The sequence below is a fragment of the Nicotiana attenuata genome, unplaced genomic scaffold (genome assembly GCF_001879085.1).
Source record: "Nicotiana attenuata strain UT unplaced genomic scaffold, NIATTr2, whole genome shotgun sequence".
NCBI classification, from domain to species: Eukaryota; Viridiplantae; Streptophyta; class Magnoliopsida; order Solanales; family Solanaceae; genus Nicotiana; species Nicotiana attenuata.
The window spans coordinates 479,531-505,503 of NW_017670609.1; the positions used below are offsets into that span (position 1 = coordinate 479,531).

Genomic DNA, 25,973 nt, shown 5'->3' on the forward strand with positions numbered 1-25,973 from the left:
ATGTCGTCTGGACCAATTGAATTTTTAAATATAGAGATATACCCAAATTTAATTGATAGCATAATGGCTAAAAGAACAGAGATAAAATTGGTCGGAGTATATCTTTTAACTTTATTCATAAAACATCTTAATATTACTTGAGAATCCTAGCTTTTGGTGTATTTAAATTTATACTTTATAATAATATGTATCCAATACCTATTTTTAATAAATCAATTTGCAAACTAAGCATGCGTGGCAGATGGCATTAAATGCACTTCCTTCCTCGAAAACCATCTTAAAATCACAATGATGCCCGCATTCGCAGAGGCCAAGGATTTTTGGGAGCGCGAAGCTTCTTGCCGTTCATCTGTCTATCTCGCTGGCGGGAGATTCAGCCGTTACTAGGGCTCTCTGTCGACATTGCCGGCGTCAATTCCTTCAAGGTCTATCAATCCCTTAGCTCTAACGTATTGCTTTGTTTGATTCTGAAACTATCCAATCCCGTTAAGACCTCCTGACCCTCTCCTTTTTTCTCTTCGTCTTGAACATGGCGCAACTTTAGTTGGTTTTGACATGATCTCATCTGAAGCAACTATAAAGATTTTGTTCTTCCTCATTTTTTATTTTTTCTATGCTAAATTAGGAGTTCGGCTAGTTCGAGGCTGGCAGCGGTTAAGAAGCTAGTTAAGCTGCTTTCATGTTTGAATTCAAATCATTTTTCAAGTTAACTGTATCACAAATCAAAACGGTGTTAACGTTATTTAAAAGCTAATTTTAGGTAAAATAGTCATTTTCTTTTTCTGGATTGAAAAGTGGCTTCAAGCTGAAGATTCACATTCTCCGCCCGGTTGTTCTTGCAGAAATTATTTTCTTTTCTTGCCATTTTCTGGGCTGTAATCAGGCATTTCGAGACAGACATGGTTGATTGTAAGATAGAAGATAACAAAGAAACCCTGCCAGAAAAGGGGGATGCCATTTCCAGTAGCGGCATCACAAATGGCACCGTGTCAAAAAAGGACATACTCGCAGAAAAAGAGAACTTGGGCGAAGAGTTGGTGACTGCAGGGAAGGAGCCGTTTCAAGATGTCGGTAGTTGCACAAAGAGTGAGGCCCCAGACTTCAGCATACTTGATGCTACAAGTTCTAGGGTGCAGAATGAAGAAGGAGACTCAACAGACGAAAAGGTTTTGTTCAAATCTCCCACCGCTGCCTCCAAAGCTGAAGGCGATGTAAATGCTAGTGAATCTCAAGGTCCTCGTGGCTGCAGGGACAGTACTAATCTTGATTCTACTGATCAATTGGACTCCATCGTCCAGAATGAGAATCTTATGAAAGTTAGAGCGGATGATGAAGAACTTAAAAAACGGAAAGATGGGATGACTGAAGGGGAGGTAAGTGGTCGGGCAACTCAAATGGAATCATGTATGATATATGTTGCTGGAAAAAAGGAACTGAAAATTGGAGTGAAGAGGTGTGCCTCACTCTTAAACAATAAAGAAATGGAGGAGAACCTGAAGCGAGGAGCGATTCTGAAGCAGGCATCAACGGAAAATGAAACAAAGGAGGGATCGGATGATTTGTTGAAAGAGACAGAGGTGCTACCAGCCAATAAAATAAAGGATGAATTACTGAAGCCCGAATTGGATGTTGAACATGATATTGATGTGAAAACTCCTGGCAAGACCTTTCTGCTGGATATAAATCCCATGGGGGGCGATGAGTCTGGAACAGAGGAAGAGCAAGCTGCATTTATGAAAGGGCTAGAGACTTTCCACAAAGAAAGGTGCTTGGAGTTCAAGGCCCCGCGGTTCTATGGAGAGCCATTAAATTGTCTCAAGTTAGTCATTCACTTGTTTCAGAATCTCTATTTACTGTGTTTCTTGAACTTGGTCTAATTATTTTTGTTATCATGTTTGTCAGGTTGTGGAGAGCAGTGATCAGACTTGGTGGTTATGAGCAGGTCTGTATAGAGTTTCAATACGCTGCTGTACCGTTACCATTTAATTGACAAACTTGTGTAACTGGTAAAGAGTCAGAATAATGCAAATTTGGGGTGAAAAGAAGTGTTTTGGATTGAAAAGGATCTGTGATGGTTAATGGCTAAGTGAAGGTTCAAGAAAGGGGCTGGAAAAGATTAACTGCACTGGTATTTCTGAGGGCTAGGCAAACAATATGAGGAACTGAAGAAAGATGAAAAGAAAAAGAATAAGCTCTAGTGGTTTCCTTCAGTTTCCCTCTCCCTTTCTCCTAGGCGAGTGGATTATTGAAAAATAACCAAGGTTTAGCCACCGCTGTAAAGAATGTATACAGAGACCTAAAGAGCGTTCCATACAAACTCATTACATAAGAAATCCCCTGCAAAATAGAGAAGTGGGCATATTAGGTTCAATTTGTCGCTGGAATAGTGGGGAAATTGGTGGGGAATTGATGGATCTTTATGGGAATACCAATTGGTTTAGTTTTGATGAATAAAGTGCCTAAGTCAGAGGATAAAGACTCTAGGATTCAGACCTATATTTCCACAAGAATAAACATCTAGCACAAGGTTGTATAAGCGCCAAAGAAGTGAGAAAAAACTTCTTAAATCTGTGAGAAATTCACCTTAGTAAATTGGAACTAGTTTTCCTACAGGGGTCACTATTGGTGCTCCATCTTCAGTTAGTTTCCTTTTTTTTTTCTTCCTGTGGTGAGACAGAGTTGTATTGATCTTGTTGATGGATAGTCGTGTTGAACAGGTGCCAAATGTGTTATAGTACAAATTAGGAGATTCTATGGGAACACTTGACTCCTCTAATAACAAGTTAGCAAATATGTAAGAAACATTAAGACTTTAACCTGTTTTGTGTTTAGTCATTTTATATCGGTATTTTAGTTGTAGCAAGAATAGGAAGGTTCTGCGGAGCGCTCCTTCGCTGGTGGTAATCTGGTGTATTTGGTTGGACTATGCTTTAACCTTTCAGGAGTGGTTTCTTTTACTATACCAGTATGATTGAGATTCGGGTTTCTTTTCCTCTGCGCTGTAAGAATTTAGGCCTCTTTCATGATACTTGACTTTTTTTAAGTGGATTAGTGGAATGGAGGAGACTTCTGCTTATTTGATGCATTAATTTTTTACTTGGCTTTAGTAGAACTTTCGTTTCTTATTAAAGGGCCTCCAACTTTTTGGCTCATGTTTGACTTTTGTTAAGTGGATTAGTGGACTGGAGGAGACTTCTGCTTATTCGATGCATTAATTTTTTACTTGGCTTTAGTATAGCTTTCTTTTCTTATTAAAGAGCCTCCAGCTTTTTGGCTCATGTGTTCCATAAAAGTTTACTGACTACAATTCTAGAAACATATTGGAGTTAAGGAAAGACTACAAGAGCTTTATCTTTGGTTCTGCATAGAGATTACTATATGGGGTTGAATTCTAGTATTTCATGCTTACAAACTTCTGTTTCTTTTGTTGCTTTAAAAAATTCATTGTTGGCTTATGATGGGGCGGGCAGTGCTTTATTGATCAGTTATTTACTATTTATGGTTTTACAGGTAACATCATGCAAGCTATGGCGGCAAGTAGGAGAATCATTCAAACCCCCCAAGTAATGACAAACTCATATTTATGGTTTGCCTATATTGTTTAGAATTAGGGTTCTTTGATCGTATTGGGCAACATGGAGAGACGAGAGCTAGGCGATATCTCCAATGGATTAGGATATTTATCAGTTCAGGTCCCTAACCACGTGGTCAAATGCATGGCTGTAGTAGAATTTGAATTATGAGTTAGTTTAGATGTAGAAAATTAAGTTGATATTGACAAGAAAATCTGAAAGCTTTGCTTGGGCTAATGACTTGTTAGGCTACAAAAGTATATTTCAATCTTTTGCTCATTTAGGTTGCAACAGCTGTATCTAGTCAATCAGAGGAAGGTAGTTTGGTAGATAGCTCTGCTATATTGTGCTTGCTTCCACATTTGTTCAAGGCAAAAGACTCATTTTTTTTCCGATGATAAGAGTATTTCTTAGAACATCAAATGCAGAAGCAAGCAATGCGTTCTATTAAACTGAAGAAATTTTTAGATCTTATGATATTTACCAATCCAGAATGCCTTTTTGGGAGGTTGACAAATTCTTGGTGCAACTCTGATTGCAAATGAGTTAGCAGACTGAGGCTGTCGTGCAAGCTTGACTTTGAAAAGGATCATGGTTATTTCAATTGGGGTTTTTTGACTTTGAAATGGAAAAAAATGAAAAACGAGATTTGGAAAATCAGCGAGAGTCCCACATAATTCTTTCGAAGCGCAAGGGATATACGACAACGGGATCCTTTATCTACAATGATGTTTGTTATAGAGTTCTGTATAAATAATCCTAGTCCCATATGTAGTAGGAGTAGAATATGTATTATATATAGGGCTCATTGTATCATTTTTAATAAATCAATAAAATAATTTTTCCGTGTATTATTTCTTACATGGTATCAGAGCAGTGGTTGTGAGACACATCCGGGAACCAGAATACAGCCAGCAGTCACCGTGCCTTACTGTTCACTCCATTAACATTTGTTTCTTTCTGATTCTTATGTTTTATCTAGCTCTCTCCTGCATGACATTAGAAGTTTCTTTAGCAGTTGGTGTCTCTTAAAATGGAACTGTCTTGATGATTTATTGTTTTCAATCTTGTGCAGGACTTGTACTACTGTCCTGCACAAGATTCTTTAGTAGCTCTCTCCTGCGGGACACTAAAATTTTCTTTAGTAGTTGGTGTTTCTTAAAATGGAATTGTCTTGATGATATATTGTGTTCAATCTTGTGCAGGACTTGTACTACTGTCTCTTGGACATTCCGATGTTTTTACGAGAAGGTTAATCTAATTCCTTGAATTTTTATTTGTCTTCAAATTCTAATTGCTGGAACTTTTTTAAATTGATAGTGTGTTTAGGGCACTCAAGATTTGTACAAGCTCAATCCCTTTTAAACGTGATATAAAGCGAGCGATCATGAATACTTCAGTTGACTAAAGTTTTCATTTAGGTTAGGCCAACATCTAGTTGTACTATGATTATAACATCCCTGGAATCTAATTCTGATGGTTATGAATTATTGCTGTGGAAGGTTTGTTGTCTTTGGATAAAGGTTCAATAGGGAAGAACCATGTGTACATGCATTAGATTCTGATGGAGATATTCTTATTCTCCGGGCTGGGTTTGGCACATCCCCAGTGTTCAGGTGTAAAAATTTTTATTTGGTTGATCATCGAGCACATAGATAGGCATTTTAGGATGATAAAACAAACAAGGGATGTCCTATCTGAAAGAACAGGCTGACTTGGGAAAATGTTCTTTCTCAAACCAAGAACAGGAAAGAAGACGAAAAATCCTATTTTTTGTTTGCGGTTATATCTATATTGCACTTTCATCCCTTCATATAGCTACAATGGCAACCCTTCTTCTAGTCTCTTCTTTCTCTGTCCATATCTTTTGATAGACAAGTATTTGTAAAAGCAGTACAAAGAAGACACTGGAAATCTACTCTACACCGATCCTTGTCGTAAACCAATTCTCTTGGCTTAACTTTCTTGTATCTTGTTCTAGGTACTTCCTTGGATGTATAGCTTGGTTGCAAATGGTAATTGGCTCAGTTGAGCTGACTTTGAATGGACAAGGATTATATTGGTCGTGGCTCTATTGAGGCTCCTCCTCAATGGATATGCCAGCCTCTATCTTCCCAACTGTCACGACCCAAACCGATGGGCCATGACGAGTGCCCGAGTCCTACCTGTCGAACACCCCTAAGCATGCGTCTAAGATATAAACATGAATTGAGGGTAGGTCATGTATAACATCTGTCATTAAATTACTGAATCATGTGAATAACAGACACGGGAAAACATTTCCCATATATATATATATATATATATAATATATATATATATATATATACACACACATACGAAATACGGTTGGGCGAGCCGACAAGGCCACATACTATCCATATACATGACATCTGTCTACAAGCCTCTAAGAGTACATAAATGCCATAAAGGTCGGGACAGGGCCTCGCCATACCAATCAATACATGTCCAAATCATACTGACCAAATAGGCAACTCCGGAGCAAATGAAGTGCTCCAACACCTTCCGCTGAGTTGATAGCTTACTTGGAACACTGGCAACCTATCTCTCGGGACCTGCGGGCATGAAACGCAGCGTTCCCAGGCAAAAGGGGCGTCAGTACAAATAAAGTACTGAGCATGTAAGGCATGAAAAGCAGTATATAATAGACATGAAAGAAACATGGAGTAAAAGACTCAACCTGTAAGTCTGAATAGCTTTGTGAATCATGAAACATTTATAATGTCATGCGTATGTGTATAAACATCATCAAGCTATTGTGGTTGATGTGTCATGCCATGCATATGTATATGCGTACATAACATAATCAAGCCTCTGGGAGCATCCCATCATATCGTCTCGGCCATTGTGGCCGAAATCATCAACGTATACCAGCTGATCAGGTGGTAGTGCGTATATAACGGCATAACCTTTCCCCATACTTCATATACATATAATATACGCGTATATAACGCCATCTGGTCATGTGTTAATGTACATGTATAAATGAATGCAATGCATAAGAAGTAAGTCAATAAGATCTCTCGGAATGTCATAAGATCAATATGCATTCGGATAAACTTTATCAACTTACGTATTTTTTGAGACCCATGAACAGACGATATAATGATAGGACATATGGGGAAGTACTTCTATGAATAGAGTCATTTATGAAAGTTGCGCGTTTGCTCGTTTCATTTTTATCATATGGATCATGCCTAAAGGAAAGAAGGGATAGCCTTAACATACCTTTGTCGTTTACCTAACCACACGACGATGGTTCAGCCCGTTAGTACTTCAATCTACAACAAACAACAAGGGACCATTGTTAAGCTTATGGAAGATAGAACTCAACACAAATGTGCGACTAGCTCGTCTACGAAATTTTGGACAGCACCTCCCCTTATTCTTTTCATTTTCCTCAAATCAATCAACATGTCCAGAATATCAACAATATATATATATATATATATATATATATATTTTTTTTTTTTTTTTGTTTTTCTAACCTCATATTCGTTACAATACATCACCAAAACAGTCCACACCATCTCACCCAACAACCAATTTCTAACTTGCACTTTCCAAGCCTTCTCTTCTTCCAAACACATCAACCACAATAGCAATAGTATTCTTAAGTTATTTCTACTGATTTCCAGCCATAAAACATCAAGAATTCAACTCTAAAATAGTCCAGCAACTACAACACTTCAACATGAAGTTCAACCTACTTCACAAGTTTCCTTTAACAAATCAACTAGATACATATAGGAGAAGTTAAACCTTACCTTGACAGCAAGAATACTTGTTCAACTAAGCTTTACTTCAAGCTCAAACAAGCTCTTTACCCCAAACAACAAAGCAGAGAGAGATAACTAGGTGATCTTGATCTTCCAAGGGAGAAATCACCTACGAACTTGTGGATTTGGTCTTGAACCCTAGGATAACTTTGAGAGAGATCTTGGGATAAATTTTGGAGCTCCTTCACGTCGCAATAGAGTGAGAGGGATGATGAATTGTGCTTCTAAGTGAAATTGAGATATATCTATGTTTATATGGCCCCACTAATGGGCTTGGGCAGATGGGTCTTGGGCTGCCCCAAGACTTATCCATCTCTATCCTTTTCCATTCCCTTTTAATTTGATCCACAAGCTCTAAGTAGGTGATGCACCTACTTGTCACCTACTTAATCAAGTAGGTGATTCATGTCGATTCTTTTTCCATTTTGAAACATGTGTCTCGTCCTCATTAAATAATTTAGACATGTGTCGAGTAGCTCAAGCAAGTAGGACGGAAAGTAAGTTGGTGAAGCAGGCACGTCATGTAGGCAAGCATCTCGTTTTTATTTGTCCAAAATCTCCTTTCTCGCGTTTAAGTGCGTTCGTCCTTCAACCTAGTCGTTTGTGTGCTGAACGGAAATATGGATGTAATATCATTAGATCATTATATACTTTCAAAGAATTTTACCAAAGAGTAGAAAGCCTCACAATAATATATGATTTTCTACGGGGCCACTTATTTATTTACTTTTTCTTCATAAAAAAAATCTAAATTTTTACGAACCCAATCTTCTAGATATATAAGAATTTTGTGGGTTGGTGCAGCAAAAGAGAAATAAAGGATGAAAGGTTGTTCCTCAAATGGACAAAATCCTTTGTTCTATTATCAACAACAAACACCAACACCAACAACCAGTGTAATTATACAAGTGAGGTCCGGGGAGGATAGAGTGTATGCAAATCTTACCCCTACCTTGTGAGGGTAGAGAGGTTGTAGACCCGCAGAAGGATGAAAAAGAAGCAATAGTAATAGCAATATTAGTAAGCAGTAAACAACATGATAAAAGATCAACCGAAGCGGAAAAAACAAGAATAGGGATAAGAATGAGAAACATAAGCCCAAGGTAGTAAAAGAAAACTGAGCATAATAAAATATAAGAGCAATTTAACACTACTGGTATGGGAAAGAAATACGCTCCACTATATATTATCCTTCTACCCTAATCCTCAACCTCCACACCCTTCTATTAAGGATCATGTCCTCGGTAAGCTGAAGCTGCGCCATGTCCTGCCTAATCACCTCCCTTCAGTACCTCTTTGGCCTACCTCTACCTCTCCTCGTACCCTCCAGGGCTAACTTCTCACATCTTCTCACTGGGGCAGCTGTGCCCCTCCTCTTCACATGCTCGAGCCATCTTAACCTCACTTCCCGCATCTTGTCCACCACGGAGGCCAATCTCACATTGTCCCGAATAACCAACATTCTCATTTCTGCCACTTTATCTTCTGGACATGGGTTTTTTGACTGCCCAACACTCTGTCCCATACAACATAGTCGGTCTAACCACAACTCCATAGAATTTACCTTTAAGTTTGGTGGTACATTCTTGTCTCACAAAACACCGGATGCGAGCCTCCATTTCATCCACCCTGCTCCAATACGATGTGTGATATCATTGTCAATCTCTCCATTATCTTGGATGATAGACCCAAAGTACTTGAAACTCGCTCTCTTGGGGATGACTTGTGAGTCAAGCCTCACGTCCACATTCGCTTCATGAGTCACGCCGCTGAACTTGCACTCCAAGTATTCCATTAAAAGCTCCCTTTTTTTCTTTTCCCATACCATCAACGTAAGTGCTGGTGGAGCAATCGCCAACGCTTTGCGTCTTCTCTTCTGTCTTTTAAAGGTCCAGCTAAAAATATCTTCTATGACTGTTCCTGTCATCATCAGCCACTGGATACCAAACTATCTCAGTATTTCCCACTCTAAGTGAGACGCTACCCAACAATGTAAAAGGAGGTGATTGACGTCTTCTCTCGAGCTTTTGCACATGAAGCATCCTCAAATTTTCAGCCTTCAGTATCAACCTCCTCGTAGTTAGCCAAGTGAAAGAACACACCTTTCTCAGTACTCTGGTGATCCATACCGAGAGTCAAGAGATATGGAAAAGCGGACTCCTCCAAATCAGAAGCTTCTCATAAGAGAACTTAACAGAAAAGAAGTCATTATTCCCTCTCCTCCTTCTCCAAATATCTTGCCTATCTTGTGGAATTCTTTTTTTGCTATCAAACTTTGGAATTCTGTGACATCCCAACCTTGTAAGTTCTTCCTAAAACTCAAATCCCACATAAATTCCTTGGTTGATCTTATCCAAATGACCAACAAAAATCTCAGTTATTAAAATTAAAAGATTTGATTGGCAGTCATAAAGTCCCAATCTACACCATTTTCCTTGTGAATGGCCTAGTTAGGACCTTTCAAGATTGTTACTTCAAATTCCAATAATGCTGTGATCTAAGTGAGGACATTAATATGATGGGACAAAGAAGTTCCGATAATGCTGGCCTATGTGCTCAATTTCCTTTCAGATTGTTTTTTCACATGCCTCTCCCACTTTTTCTGCCACCAAATTGTCATTTTCCATGCTTCAAAACTGAATGCCTATCTCCACGTCCCCTCATCTCTTTTTCATTCATGTTTAACTAGCTAGGTCTTTTAGTGCTTGTTGTTTTCCTCCATCTCTTATTTCCAGCTGAACGAGCCTTTCAAAAACCTTGTTTATCAGGAACTCCTTAGCATTTGCTTCACCTATCCAAAAACATAAGAAAATGACTCATTGCAATATGTATTGGAGCGACTTCAAAGGAATTTTCTTTGAGATGCGGCGGATGGAACTAGAAAGTTTCATCTGGTGAATTGGCAGACAGTCACTTCCCCAAAGAAGTGGGGTGGACTTGGAGTAAAAGATTTTAGGGTATTTAACAGAGCTTTGTTGGGAAGTGACCGTGGAGATTCAGGGTAGAAGAGCATGCTCTATGGAGGGAGGTCATAGTAGAAAAGTACGATTCCACGGGAGGGGGTTGGAGGACCAAGGCAATCACAGCACCTTTCGGGTGTGGCATGTGGAGGAGCATCAATGGCAACATCACTTACAGGGTGGGGATGGGAGGAGAATCAGCTTTTGGAATCATAGGTCGTGTGGAGAGGATACTCTGAGGGTCTCCTTCCCTCACGTCTTCAGAGTTTCAAACCAGAAGGAATTGATGGTCCAACAGATTCGAAAGGAGCATGGAGGGGGGTAGTATGGGACCTCTCATTTAGAAGGAACATGCAAGATTGGGAGATTGCGGAGCTCCAAGATTTGTTGACACTGCTATATGGGCAAGACAGGCCCCGACCATATTGTGATTCTTGGAGATGGGGTTTGCGTGGTGATGGTTTGTTTACCGTAAAGTCCTTTTACTAGAGTATGTTGGTGAGAGAAGAGGCCACTTTTCCATACTCCTCGATCTGGATTCTTAAGGCGCCCATGAAGGTGTGCTTTTTTGCATGGCTAGCGGCGAGGGGTGTGATTTTGACTGCTGAAAATCTTCGAAAGAGAGGAATTACACTTGTTAGTTGGTGCTACATGTGTAAACGCTCAGGGGAAGAAGTTGATAATCTTTTGTTGCATTGCCCTGTGTCCTCGACTTTGTGGAGGGCAATCCTGAATCTTTTTGGTGTTCAATGGGTGATGCCAAGCACCGTAAAGGAGATGTTATATAGCTGGGCCGGTTTCCGTAGAAGAAGAAAGCAAAAGGCATGGTAGTTCACCCCATTAGCTCTCATGTGGATAGTTTGGGGGGGAGAGAAATAGAAGAGCTTTTGAGGGGATTGAGTCTCCTTTTTCACATCTTAAGAATAGCCTTTTATCTTTGATCGCTTTTTGGTGCACTCATATAGCCCCTACTTGTATAGAAGATTGGACGTCTTTTGTAGAGAATCATGTTCTGATGTAAATTCTCTACTCTTTGGTATACTTCCTGTATACGGGAGTTCTCTCCCTTTTGATTAATACAATTTACCTTGTAAAAAAAAAACCTATCCGAAAACATAATTTATCTTGAGAGTACCCTGCATCTACTATCTGTCTCAACTGGTATTCTGAGCTGTCTTCTCATATGTTTCACAATATAATCTCTTCGTTCGAATGTAAAATATTTTTTGTTAAGTCCTTCCATCTAGCTCTAATGCCACTCTTTGTTTTAGTGACACAGAAATTGATTGTCCCATCAGTACTCCTTATTTTCCTCCCTTTTCCATATGGTTTTACCTTAGTCCTCGTATTTCTGTCAGCAGATTTATACTCTTCCTTCCTCGCCTTCCCGAAGGGAAAAAAACTAATTTTGCAGACCTGACCGGGAAAAGGAGAATCTTTTGTGCAGGTTCATAAATAATTATAACGCTTTTCAGATTTATACTTTTCCCTCTCACCTTCCCAAAGGAAAAACACTAATTTTCTGGACCTGACCGCATGAGGGAAAAGGAGAACTTTTTGTGCAGGTTCATAAATATTTATAACCTACTACTGGTTTTCTTAGTTTCCGGTCAAATACCGACTGCCAGCACAATCTGGAGTATTCTTTTTGCCACATATGCCTCTATGTCTATTATGTCCAATGCTTTATGACGGATACATGAGTAACCTCCTAAAGAAGATCCCATGTTTATTCATGTTCCTCATCTGTACTGGTACTGTTTGTTGGTCCTAATATGTTGGTATTAAAGAAGTGTTTAAGAGTTATTCATAACTCTTTTGTTGCTGTATTTTTATTTTACCTTACTGCATTTAGGCTGATGAGCTGTCGGCTTTTGCAGGCCCTACTAGAATATGAAAAGCACAAAATGCGTAGTGGTGAGCTTCCATTTGCTGAAGCTGCTTTTGCAGAACCTACTAGTTCTGGAATCCAGGTATTACTGTTTATCCATCTTGCAAGATGTTATTAACCCATGAGTAACCTCTCTTTTTTTCTTGGGGTTTTGGGGGTTTTGGGGGGGGGGGGGGAGGTAGGTTCACTTTCTTTAGTGGAAGAACATTCTTTTTTAATAGTAATTGGTCTAGAAAAGTAAGAGGATGACCTATAAACACCTAGTTGTTATCATCAATTTTTTTTTTCTGTCGATTTGTGTGTTTAAGTGAACAATTTCTCATTTCAGTCTGTACCTATCGTTTTGATTTTTTGAAGTTGGAAAGAATAGTATTTCAAGTGAAAGAACTCCTTTGCTCAATTTGGGAATTATTTTCTTTTTCTTTAGTCTACAACGCAAACTGCCGTGTTTAATGGTTTATTTTACATCAGCCATTGCAGAACTCTTTTCTGCAATCTAGCTTTCATTGGATTAGAGATGCAACTCTAGTTATGTGCTTGAACGGTGTGATTCCCAACAGTTATCTTTTCCTTTTCCGCAATTTAAACCAGATTCTTGTCACTGATGGTGTAATGAACAACAGTTGTGTTTTTCTTTTCGTAAATTCAATACAGAGTTTGTCACTTATTTCTTCTAAACTCTGCCCTTGGCTTCATTTTGGAGCCATTGCCCATCACCAAACTTTTCGACCCTTAAACATCCTGTCTTTTCTGCCATTTATCTGCGCACTAATTTGGACCCTGAAAGCTCTATAAAAAATTTCTCCCTGTCACTCTTTTGGATTTTTGTTTCAGCTTTATTTATTAGGAAAATATGCTCTGGGATGATTTATCAAGTGTTCCTTTTTTTTTTCCTATGTATAACTTAAGCTCATGTTTTATGAGGGGACAAGTGCATTTTTGTATCAGATGGAAAATTTTAATTTCTTATAGGTTTGTGCATATTTTGATGGATGTATAGTTGTATACTCTTTGCCTAGAGGTGTTGCATAGTAGTTGGTTTTGCAATTTTAACAAGATCAGGCGGGTTTCAAGTTCCCATTTCTCTTACAACAAAAAGGCTTGTGATCTTCTCAGTAACCTGATCGTTGAGACAACAATAACAACAACAATGACCCAATAAAATCCCACTAGTGGGGTCTGGAGAGGGTAGTGTGTACGCAGATCTTACTCCTACCCTGAGGGACTTCTACCCCGAGGGAGTAGAGAGGCCGTTTCTGAAAGACCCTCGGCTCAAGGAGACGAAAAGAGACAATATATCAGTATCATCAACGGAAAGCATAGAAATAATAACATCATAACTAGAAAATAGATGAAAAGCAAAAGCAATAACCAGTAGATAGACCCGACACTATGAAAAATAGAGTGAGAATACAACATTAACCACTTGCAGTCTAAAACAAAAATCCTATCAGACTAGCCTCACATTGGTACGAAGTAGAAATAGGCTCCACTACCTCCTAACCTACAACCCTAATGCTCGACCTCCACAGCTTCCTATCAAGGGCCATGTCCTCGGAAATCTGAAGCCATGTCATGTCTTGTCTGATCACCTCTCCCCGATACTTCTTAGGCCGCCCTCTACCTCTTCTCACACCTCCTTATCGGGGTATCTAGGTTTTTCCTCTGTACGTGCCCGAACTATCTGAGCCTCGCCTCCCGCATCTTGTCATCCATGGGAGCCATGCCCACCTTCTCTCGAATATCCTCATTCCTAATCTTATCCATCCTAGTGTGCCCTCACATCCACCTCAACATCCTCATTTCTGCTACTTTCATTCCTAACCTAATTGTTGAGAAGTATAATTAAATAAATAAATAAAAGGTACAATTTAAGTTGGGTTGCTGAAGTCCAACACATCCCCAAGACGAGCGTCGTAGAGATGCGGATGCTAAGATCGGTTTTTTTTGATGAGGTGGTCACACAATTCTACACTGATTTTAGTTAAGTATTAGAGGTATGAAGTTATGGATGTAAAATGAATTTTCCTGGAGTAACAACGTTTATGTTGCTCAAACAACAACGTCTATGTTGCTCAAACTCAGGTGCGAGTATCCGTTCTGGGTGTTGTAGAGGATACGGAATCTATGGTAGACATGTTAAGCTTTTTTGTAATTAGGTAGATCAAGATTGACCTACTATTCCCTGTACATATGGTTATGCACTGCCTTAGTGCATTTTTATTAATACAAATGTTACCATTATTAAAAAAAGTATCCGTTCTGGGTGCGAATGTAGAGGTTGGATTCTTTATCACATAAATTTTCGGATTCGGGGGTATGGATCCGAGTGCGGATACAGGTACTGAGATATGGCTAATAGATATATATTATGATATACAAAGTATGTATTTCAATTAGTTAAGTTATTGAACTAAAACTAATAAAACTGTATTATTTATAAACACCAATATTTTATGCATAAGATAATCGCGTAATGGAAAAGCATTCTTTAACTTTTTATAACTATATATATATATATATATATATATATATATATATATATATATGCACACACACACATACATACAATACCCAAAGATCAAACCAAATACCCAATCAATCTATACTTTTCGGTCATTGGAATGTAGTCACAGTACCCAAGGTAAGTTGACCAAATCCAGTATGAGTCCCACACTCACACCCACACCCACACCTATGTCGTGTCGACACGGATGCGGCAAAGATTTTGAAGAGCCCGCGTAACATAGATTAGAGCTATAGATGTGATATTGATTGCCCAATGCAAATTGGACTTCTTTTAATTTTCATTTCCTAGTGGAGCCGGGTCTATATTCATGAGATGATGGAGTTGTTGTACCAATTAGTAGAGTTTTCCTTGATTTGGAACTTACAAGCTGTTGGGATAACCTGAAAAGCCTGCGGGTTGATGAGCTAATGTCATTCTGCTAAGAGTCCGATATAGCATAAGACTGATCTTGCCTTCTGTCTCTTAAACAACAACAACGACAACAATTGCGCCTTAGTTAACATCTTTCGTTAAGTTCAACTCATATCATAATCATTAACAAAATAAAAGTGAACATGAACGTGAAAAATAAGATATATATATATAATAATAATAATAATAATAATAATAATAATAATAATAATAATAATAATAATAATAATAATAATAGTAGTTCTCTACCAAGTCTAACTTATTTCCAAACTAGTGGATATTATCTATATGAATCTTTCTGTTCCATTGTGATCTATCTTTAGCTAAGTTTGCATTGATTTCAAGGATTTGTAGGTCTTTTGAGACAACTTCCTTCCATGTGATTTTAGGTCCACCTCTTCCCTTTTAACACTTACATTCACATAGTTTCACACCTATGGACCGGAGCATCTATAGGTCGATGTAGGACATGACCAAACCATCTCAAACGACCTCTCATTTTATCCTCAATGTGTGCTACTTGCACCTTCTGGCAAATATGGTTATTTTTAATCTTATCTAATTTTGTGTGACCGCACATCCATCTTAGTATCCTCATCTCTGCAACACTTATCTTGTGAGTATGTTGGACTTTAGCATCCCAATATTCACTACCATATAACATAGCCGGTCTTATAGCTATTCTATAGAACTTACCTTTCATTTTGGTAGACATCCTTCTATCACATAACACCCTAGTAGCACTTCTCGGTTTCAACCATCCGGTTTTAACCTTATGAGTAACATCTTCCTCTATTATTCCATTCTCTTGGAGCAACGAGCCTAGATATCTAAATTGCTTGCATTTTGGCACCACAATCTCATCTAATTTCACCTTAACTTCACTCTTTTCAGTCTTATTTCTACTTATCCTAAAACCTTACTCTCTAAGGTGCTTCTCCATAGCTCAAGCTTTTGGTTGACACCCTCGCTAATTTCGTCAATTAGCGCAATCTCATCGGCAAATAACATACACCTCAGGAACCCATCTTGTAATACGTTGGTTAGCTCATCCATAACTAGGTACATAAGTGGTGGCTCAATGAAGAACCCTGGTGTAAACCCACAACCTTTTATCTCTTGTGTTTTTGAAATCTGTCTCCTACTATTCTGTGTTAACTGTGTTTTTAAGATCCAGTTTGTCCTTATTGTGGAAAATAATGGTGAGACATAGGTGCATTTGGTCCTGGTTGCTACATCATAAAGGGGCTACGGCCTTCCTTCCACAAGAAACTAATTGTAGTGGCATTTCTGTGTTTCCATAATTATCTCTTCATGCATCATGTACTATTAGAACTTCTGTTGTTGCAGGGGAATCAAGCCTCCGGATCTGGTAGAGCGAGAAGAGATGCGGCAGCTCGAGCGATGCAAGGTTGGCATTCTCAACGTCTTCTTGGTAATGGTGAGGTTGGAGATCCTATCATTAAGGTCTGTGAAGATGTCTATTAGTTTATTCCCCAAGAGAATAGCAAATGGGTCATCTCAAAATGGTGATGTTAATGCTGCCCTTTCCTTTCCTTTCCTTGTCGCAGGAGAAGAGCTCTGTGTCTATGCCAAAGCGTGAAAAGCAACTTAAAAGCATTGGTATCGTTTGTTAGCTCAATCCTTTTACAGACAATCTTAGTTGGGACCTTTTTTTTTTTACACTGAACTCCCTTTCTCAATTAAGGTTTGAAGCGGAAAAAGCCATCCCCCATGGAGCAGGTTGCCAAAGTTACATGCATGAAAGTATCAAAACCGCAGTTAAGATTCCGGGTTTCCTCTAGATTCTTAACGGACTCGTTGCTTACACATAAATTCAGGTGGCTTGCATAATGGAAATGCAGGTTACTAGTTTGAATGCACATTTCGATATTATTGTGAACAATTCTTTCTGTGAAAGGCATGGATAATCACATTAAGAATTATCCTTGTTTTCTCGATTTATTGATATTTTGCTGAGTACAACCATGTTTCTAATTGGAATGTGCTCATTATGCTACTGTCATGGAGCTTCTTTGATATCCTTGTAAATTTTTTCACTCTGTTACAGCTGCTTGTTGTGGAAGCATCTTTTATTTCCTGAAGAATAATAAACACCTTTACATCCCCAAAATTTGCAGTTTGGAGACAATGGTAGTGGATATTGGCCCTCCAGCTGACTGGGTGAAGATCAATGTGCAGAGAACTGTACGTTTCTCTTTCTCCACTGGCATGATTCGTTTTCTAATGTGGTGTCTTATATTTTCTCCATGGGGACTAACTTCCAATGTAAAATGATTTGTACAGAAGGATTGTTACGAAGTGTATGCTTTAGTTCCTGGCCTTTTGCGTGAAGAGGTAAATCCTAACATTGTTGTTTCTCCTTATTTTTGTTGATCTCCTGTGTACCAGCTGGGGAAGCTGTACCCGATGACTGTTGGATATAAAAATGTTTGAATATTACGTTTGTCAGTGAGCGTAGTCCATAACTTGTGGTTATATTTTATCTGGACTTTGCCATATCAGAACAAAGTGTATTTGTCAAATGCGTACTGTTGCTTACTGCTTTCAGTTGTAACCAATTAAGGTTCTCACGTATCTTGTGTTCTGTGTCAATACTGAACTGGACTATCTCTGTAAATTTCACTCCGGGCAGTTAATTGATTGACTAATCTCCTATCACGTTTGTAATGATTATTCGATCATTGCTGATGCAAAAGCAGATAATTGCAATTCTACCATCTGCTGTAACAGGAAATATTATGATTTTTCTTCTGGTGTTTTGATTAGTCGCAGCTGTCATTCGCAGCTTAACCATTGTTTTGATATAACTCTGGGTGTTTTTTAAAAACTTTTCAGGTTCGCGTGCAGTCTGATCCAGCTGGGCGCTTGGTTATTTCTGGCCAACCTGAACAGCTGGACAATCCTTGGGGTGTTGCTCCATTCAAAAAGGTTTGTTATGTACGCTCTCATGCCGTTGATGTAGTTAGATGAATTATAAGAAATAACCTCAGCTATGCTTATCATCTGTGTATTACCCAAACAAATTTACCACTGCTGTTTAGTGTTGCTTTGTGGCAATGAAGTGTGTGCTTTAACTGCCCGCAGCAATCTAATAAACATATTCCTTAATGTTGGTGGAAGAAAGAACCTTTTATATCACTTATCAAACAGGCTTATAATGAGGGGTGTCAATGGATATTCGAAAACCGACTAAACCGACCGAACTGTACCGCACCGAACCGATTTTTAGGTTTCTTTTTAAGAAACCGTAGGTTTTTATATAAATCTATAACCGCACCGATAATTAGGGTAGGTGTTTTATTTTATAAAAATAAACCGAAAAAATACCGAACCGTACCGAATAAATTTTACATGTGAAAAATATATTTATTTAGTAAGTTTAAAATAATAATGCATTAAATTTTCTTTGGACCTTGGAATTATGAAAATTATTACAAGCCAACAAGTAATTAAACTCAAAATACTAATTCCTAAAACCTATTATGCTACTTCTACTTAAACTAAGTTATTTCAAGTATCTTTATTAGCAAGACACAAAGTATTCTAGCGATTATGAGTAGCAAACTACAATGTATTTGTGAGAAAGCACGGGAGAAAATATATTATTGATGTATTGACATATGTTACAATGAGCCCTATATATATACACACATAACATGTCCTACTCCTAATATATATTGGATTAGGGTTATTTATTTACTCCTATTTACATGACTATTCTAACACTCCCCCTCAAGCTGGTGCATATAAATCATATGTACCGAGCTTGTTACATATGTAGTTAATACGAGGACCAGTGAGGGACTTGGTGAAAATATCTGCAAGCTGATCATTCGACTTCACAAACTTTGTAGCAATATCTCCCGAGAGTATCTTTTCTCTAACGAAGTGACAGTCAATCTCAATGTGTTTAGTTCTCTCATGGAACACTGGATTTGACGCAATATGAAGAGCAGCTTGATTATCACACAAAAGTCCCATCTGACTAATCTCACCAAATTTCAACTCCTTGAGCAACTGTTTGATCCAAATTAGCTCACATGTGGCGATAACCATTGCTCGATATTCTGCTTCTGCACTAGACCGAGCAACCACATTCTGTTTCTTGCTCTTCCAAGACACCAAATTTCCTCCTACTAAGACACAGTATCCAGACGTAGAACGTCTATCAGACGGTGATCCTGCCCAATCAGCATCTGAGTATCCAACGATCTGCTCATGGCCTCGATCTTCAAACAATAAGCATTTGCCTGGAGCTGATTTTATATACCGAAGAATGCGGACAACTGCATCCCAATGACTATCACAGGGAGAATCCATAAACTGACTCACAACACTCACAGGAAATGAAATGTCAGGTCTAGTCACTGTGAGGTAATTTAATTTACCAACCAATCGCCTATATCTTGCAGGATCGCTAAGAGGCTCCCCCTATCCTGGCAGAAGTTTAGAATTCGGATCCATCGGAGTGTCAACAGGTCTACAACCTGTCATTCCTGTCTCCTCAAGAATATCTAAGGCATACTTCCGTTGTGAGATCATAATACCTGAGCTAGACTGAGCGACCTCAATACCCAGAAAATACTTTAATCTGCCCAGATCCTTAGTCTGAAAGTGCTGAAAGAGATGTTGCTTCAACTTACTAATATCATCCTGATCATTGCCGGTAATAACAATATCGTCAACATAAACGACCAGATAAATACTGAGATTTGAAGCAGAATGTCGATAAAATACAGAGTGATCAGCTTCACTACGAGTCATGCCAAACTCGTGAATAACTGTGCTGAACATACCAAACCAGGCTCGAGGAGACTGCTTTAGACCATAGAGGGACCGGCGCAACCGACATACAAGGCCACTAGACTCCCCCCGAGCAACAAAACCAGGTGGTTGCTCCATATAAACCTCATCCTCAAGGTCACCGTGAAGAAAAGCATTCTTAATGTCCAACTGATAGAGAGGCCAATGGCGAACAACAACCATAAGGCGGACTGATGCAATTTTAGACAAGGGAGAGAAAGTATCACTGTAATCGAGTCCAAATATCTGAGTATATCCTTTGGCAACAAGACGAGCCTTAAGTCGATCAACCTGTCCATCTGGACCAACTTTGACTGCATACACCCAACGACAACCAACAGTCGATTTACCTGAAGGAAGAGGAACAAGCTCCCAAGTACCACTCGTATGTAAAGCAGACATCTCGTCAATCATAGCCTGTCGCCATCCGGGATGAGACAGTGCTTCACCTGTAGACTTATGAATGGAAACAGAGGACAAAGATGACACAAATGCACAATGGGATGATGAGTGACGATGGTAACTTAAACCGATATAATGAGGATTAGGATTAACTGTGGACCGTATACCTTTTCGTAGTGCAATCGGTTGATTAAGAGGAGACAAGTCCGCAGTATTAGCAGGGTCAGGTGCAGGACGTGAATCAGTTGGGCCTGATGCTGGGGGCGGACGACGATGATAAGTCAGGAGTGATGGAGCTGTAGAAGGTTGAACTCGACTAGGTGGTGGCACTGGAGCTATAGTTGGTGGCACTGGACTCGGTGGTGATACTAGAGCTATAGGTGGTGGAGCTGTAACTGGAACTGTAGGCGATGGAGCTATGGAGGAAGATAAATGGGAGATAGGGACTGAATCTCCAAAAGAAGGAACAGGTAGCACCTCAGAAATATCTAAGTGATTAACTAGACCTGTGAAGTATGATTGGGTTTCAAAGAAGGTAACATCAGCAGACATAAGAAATCGCTGAAGGTCAGGAGAATAACATCGATATCCCTTTTGCGTTCTCGAGTAACCCAGAAATATGCACTTAAGAGCACGATGAGCTAACTTATCTTTTTCCAGGAGTAAGGTCATGAACAAAGCACGTACTCCCAAAGACACGGGGTGGAAGAGAGAACAAAGGTAAATGGGGAAACAGGACAGAGAATGGAACTTGATTTTGGATAGCTGAAGATGACATACGATTAATAAGATAACAAGATGTAAGAACTGCATCCCTCCAAAAACGCAGCGGAACATGAGATTGTATGAGTAGGGTACGAGCAGTTTCAATAAGATATCTATTCTTTCTTTCAGCTACCCCATTTTGTTGGTATGTGTACGGACAAGATGTTTGATGAATAATCCCATGGGAGTTCATAATTTGCTGAAATGGGGAAGACAAATACTCTAGGGCATTATCACTACGAAATGTGCGGATAGAAACCCCAAATTGATTTTGAATTTCAGCATGGAAGGTCTGGAAAATAGAAAACAACTCAGATCGGTTTTTCATCAAAAATATCCAAGTGCACCTGGAATATCATCAATGAAACTGACAAAGTAGCGGAATCCTAAGGTAGAACTAACCTGACTAGGACCCCAAACATCTGAATGGACTAAAGTAAAAGGTGACTCTGCTCGATTGTCAAGACGACGGGGGAAATGGGAGCGGGTATGCTTACCGAGCTGACACGACTCACACTCTAGACGTGGACAAGTTNAGCGAGTGTAAGAACTAGAACATCTCTGTCGTTGCTCTTGTTGTTTTTCAATACTAGCAGAAACTGGCATCAACGTCTCAAATTCTTCCATGACTGCCTGAACTTGTCCCAAGTAAGTAGACATATCTAATTCCTGTTTCTTCAAGCTTGTCATTCGCGATATTACATCATAGAAACGAGATATGTCATTAGTGTATAGATTACGAGCCTTTTCCCAAACTAAATAACATATCTGGAATGGACGGAACAAGGACATCAACTTGGAATCAATAGATCGCCACAGGATACTACATAACTGAGCATCGACCTTCTCCCACTGTGTTTTGGCCTTTTCATCACCTTCGCTAGCCTTTTTTGTTAAATGATCTTGAACTCCTTGACCTTTACACCACAACTCGATAGATGAAGCCCAATCTAAGTAGTTTGAACCTCCCATTAAAGGTTCTGAGGTAATCATAACACCGGAACTGCCAGAACCCGGGTTTCTAGACCCGAAAGCATCGACTCCCAAAGACATGGTTGGATTATCACCAAATAACAAAAAGAATCAACTGAAAATTCTCTGAAACAGATGAAGAAAACACTGTGTTTGCCGGAAAAGTACTGTAGCTGCCGGAAAAATCAAAGTGGTCGGAATTAAAAAAATAAAAATACGGACAGGCTCGGAATTGCAGGGCGATCCAACTGTCTTGAAGGAGCGAAGCCGAAATCTGACAGGGAGGGGTCTCACGCGCCGGCGCGTGGGACAGACGCGCCGCCGGAAACAGTGCTCCGACAGGCGCGTGACGGCACGTGGGTGACTGTTTTCCGGTGATTTTTTCTGGGGTTTGGTCGGATCTCTCTTGGGAACCTTGTGGTGGTGTTGGATTTTGCACAACACTGTTAATTAGTGACTTTGACGCAATAAGTCACTTAGGTCACCGGAAAATTGCACGGTGACTGAGTTCTTTCTTCCCGGATATCGCTGGAATGACGCACAACGATAAATTTCTCACCGTAGCTCTGATACCATGTGAGAAAGTACGAGAGAAAATATATTATTGATGTATTGACATGTGTTACAATGAGCCCTATATATATACACACATAACATGTCTTACTCCTAATATATATTGGATTAGGGTTATTTATTTACTCCTATTTACATGACTATTCTAACAGTATTGAATATGTTTCCTTTCATATAATTTAGATCTATCTTTTTGAATATTTTTAATCTTCTATAGACTTTATTCTTGAGTCCCAGCTTGGTATATCTTTCAACTCGTGTGATTTATATTTTCTTTGCCTTTGTTTAATTTTTTTTACCTTGTTGTAGAATAGTTGATGGATCTATACTCTAGCCATCTTTTTTTTTATTCATCACCCTTTAAATAGTAAAAAATGTCTAGAGAGTTTTGCTAAGTCCTCTAAAAGAACGTATGTTATTGCATTCTACTTCTACTGGTGAATTTTACATAATATTGGAAAAATACCGAAAATTAACCGAACCGTACCGATACCGAAGAGAAATTGACATGATTGGGACGGTTTCGAAAAGTCTAATTTTGGTTATACATAATAGAATAACCGAAAAATTGGTATGGTATAAATTTTATAAAATAATCGGCCGAACCGAACCATTGACACTTAATGCCATTCTCCTCACCTATTTATCCGAAAAGAAAAAGAAACTACTTGCATGGTTTGGCACCATGTTTTTCTTTATTTATGATGCCAAGAAAATTTTACCTATTCTTATCTCATTAAATGAATTGAAGAGAACAGGCCAGAGAAAGAGAAGTTTGAGAATGCATGAGGACTATGTGTCTCAGCCCTTGTGCATTTATACTGTATAATGTAGCCTTATCTACAATAATTTTAATCCCTCTAACAATATTTTAAATGAGTACATAATTCTATAATATATTAATTTTTGACTATTCCAGACCATATTGTTTGACCAAAATCAATGACTCCATATCTTGCCGGAGCTTGCAAATAATATGCTCCAGGCCTGATACTACATAGAGTATTTCTGGTCCTCTTAAGTGATTTCTTGAAGAAGTCTTCAAATTACTCATCTCTGTCTGCAAAGATTGTAATTGTATCTTTATATGCTATCTTTTCCTGTACAAAGGGGCAATCATCTTAATAATGCTTGGTTCTCTCATGAAATATTGGATTAGATGCAATATGCAAGGTAGGTTGATTGTCACACATGAGCTGCATAGGTGATGATTCATGGATGACAACTATATTAACCTAAACAAAAAGATAAAATGTAATTCTGCAGCGACCAGCCACACTTTGTGTAAGACCCACTATTGAGCCCTGATGTTCATTGTTCACCCACATAAAGTTATTATTTTTGTGAAATCTAGCGAGGAGTTTTAATTAGACATTCAACTACTTGTCCCATGAACCATAATTCAACTGCATCAGAATTCTTTCATTAAGTAGCTTTCAGTTATAGTAGTAAGGTTAGCGCAGTCATTAGGAACTATAGGGGTAAATACTGTTTTCTGTTGAATCAGGAACTTTTTCATAGGCCGACATTTTTGGGATATTGTTTTGAGAGTTGAAAGACTAAATATATTATGCGAGGGCGTGTAGACTGGATGGAAGATCAGCAGCTTACCAAAGAAATCCATTGCTAAAAGAAGTTACAACTCTTTCCCCCAACACCTTGATATTCTGAAGAGAAGTTAGAGAAGTAAACAGTTTTGAAATTCATGAGGAAATGTCTCTTATACTTAATATACCGTGTAAGATTTTTGTACAACATCCCCATTAGTGGAGACACCTAATACCCTTTGATAATGTGCAACGTTTACTTTGCAATGAAGAATTTCCTTTTTACTAGGCACCCATAGCAGTCAATGAAATGGGTTGAGAATCATAAGTTCTAAGGTCAACGAAGTGGGTTGTAAACTTGTAATCCAAGCCTTGATGGATTAATTCGCCGATACCTATGTTGGTGGGAGATAGCAGATAACCCGTGGATTAGTTGAGGTGCGCAAGCTGGTCCCGACGCCACGATTTTTTAAAAAAAGACCTTTTGTTTGAGTAATTCTTCTTTTGATTTATTTAGGAGGCTATTATGATCTGGACAGTGCTATGCTTTCATTTGTCCTGCTTTCCTACTTCGTTTCTATAATACTTGCAGCTCTGCCGATCATTATTAATTCTCTGGTATTTTTATGTTTGGCTTGCTTGTTATTCATATTCATAATTCCTGTACATATTTTGCTTTAGCTTTGCAAGAATGTTGTGGACATATGTACATAAATATAATTTGAAGTCTAAGTTTGGCTTGAAAGTGGCCGCGGCGGTCAAATCTCAATCCCCAGAGGGTTAATATTCCATTGCCATTAGACACATATATGGTGTATTTGGCTGCACATTTTTTGTTGGTTCTTTACTTTCCTATACCACCTTTACACTAGGAATTTTCTTTCCATGTCAATAAAATTGTTACTTGATGACTAGTTTCTTGGGCAATTGGGAGTCATCCATCCACATTTCTGGTGAATTTCTAGTTAGAACTGTTCACTCGAATACAAGAGAAAGGAGAAAAGGAAAAAAAAGTGGGAGAAATCATGTCTGTCATTAACATTTATAGGTTTTTATCTTCTTTCAATTGCAATCCTAACGTATGAAGACTAGTTTCTTTTTCAGGTAGTCAGTTTACCTTCAAGAATTGATCCTCACCAGACCTCTGCTGTGGTTACTCTGCATGGGCAGCTCTTTGTGCGTGTACCATTTGAACAATCAAATATTTAGCCGGAGGTGAGTGGCCTTATACAACAACAGATGACGCCCTAGGGTGAGTTGTTTGGGAAATGAAGGTGTTGAATTCACCCGTGATACAGAATTTGGTTTGATAGATTTATGTTTTTTAGTGCCGGGTAACTCGTAGGTTTTATAATTTGCTCTGGACGGTGATGTATGTATTATAGCAGAAAGCAGCTGTCACGCTATTTCCTCTTATCCCATCTCGTATGGTACCTCATCCCAGTCTGTTAGTTTTTGTACAAATTCTTGCCACATCGCCAGCTGCTCGAGTAATATGAGTATGTGAGATCTTTCTGAACCTCGAACCATCTGCCCTCATCCGTTTGGCCGCACGCTTAACCTAAATAAGCACATACTTGAGCTGAAGTACAACTGGTAAATCACTATGTACAAGATACTGCTGCATCTGCCAACATAAGATTAAAAAGACGAGTTGATTTTGAATCCTTCAGGCATAGAAATCATTTTAAACATTGTGTTACTTCAGAAAACTTAATTTAAT

At 38.8% G+C, this 25,973-nt stretch overlaps 1 protein-coding gene across 1 annotated transcript; it reads left to right on the forward strand.

The window, feature by feature from the left end:
* Positions 1–251: 251 nt before the first annotated feature.
* Positions 252–25,776, forward strand: LOC109241495 (AT-rich interactive domain-containing protein 6-like). The gene is made up of 13 exons (XM_019408234.1): positions 252–425; positions 843–1,819; positions 1,903–1,942; positions 3,511–3,563; positions 4,778–4,823; positions 12,213–12,305; positions 16,515–16,631; positions 16,736–16,787; positions 16,873–16,945; positions 17,306–17,372; positions 17,472–17,522; positions 18,024–18,116; positions 25,355–25,776. Exons 2-13 carry the CDS (start codon positions 900–902, stop codon positions 25,457–25,459), a joined length of 1,710 nt encoding a protein of 569 aa, XP_019263779.1. The 5' UTR covers positions 252–425; positions 843–899; the 3' UTR covers positions 25,460–25,776.
* Positions 25,777–25,973: the final 197 nt, after the last annotated feature.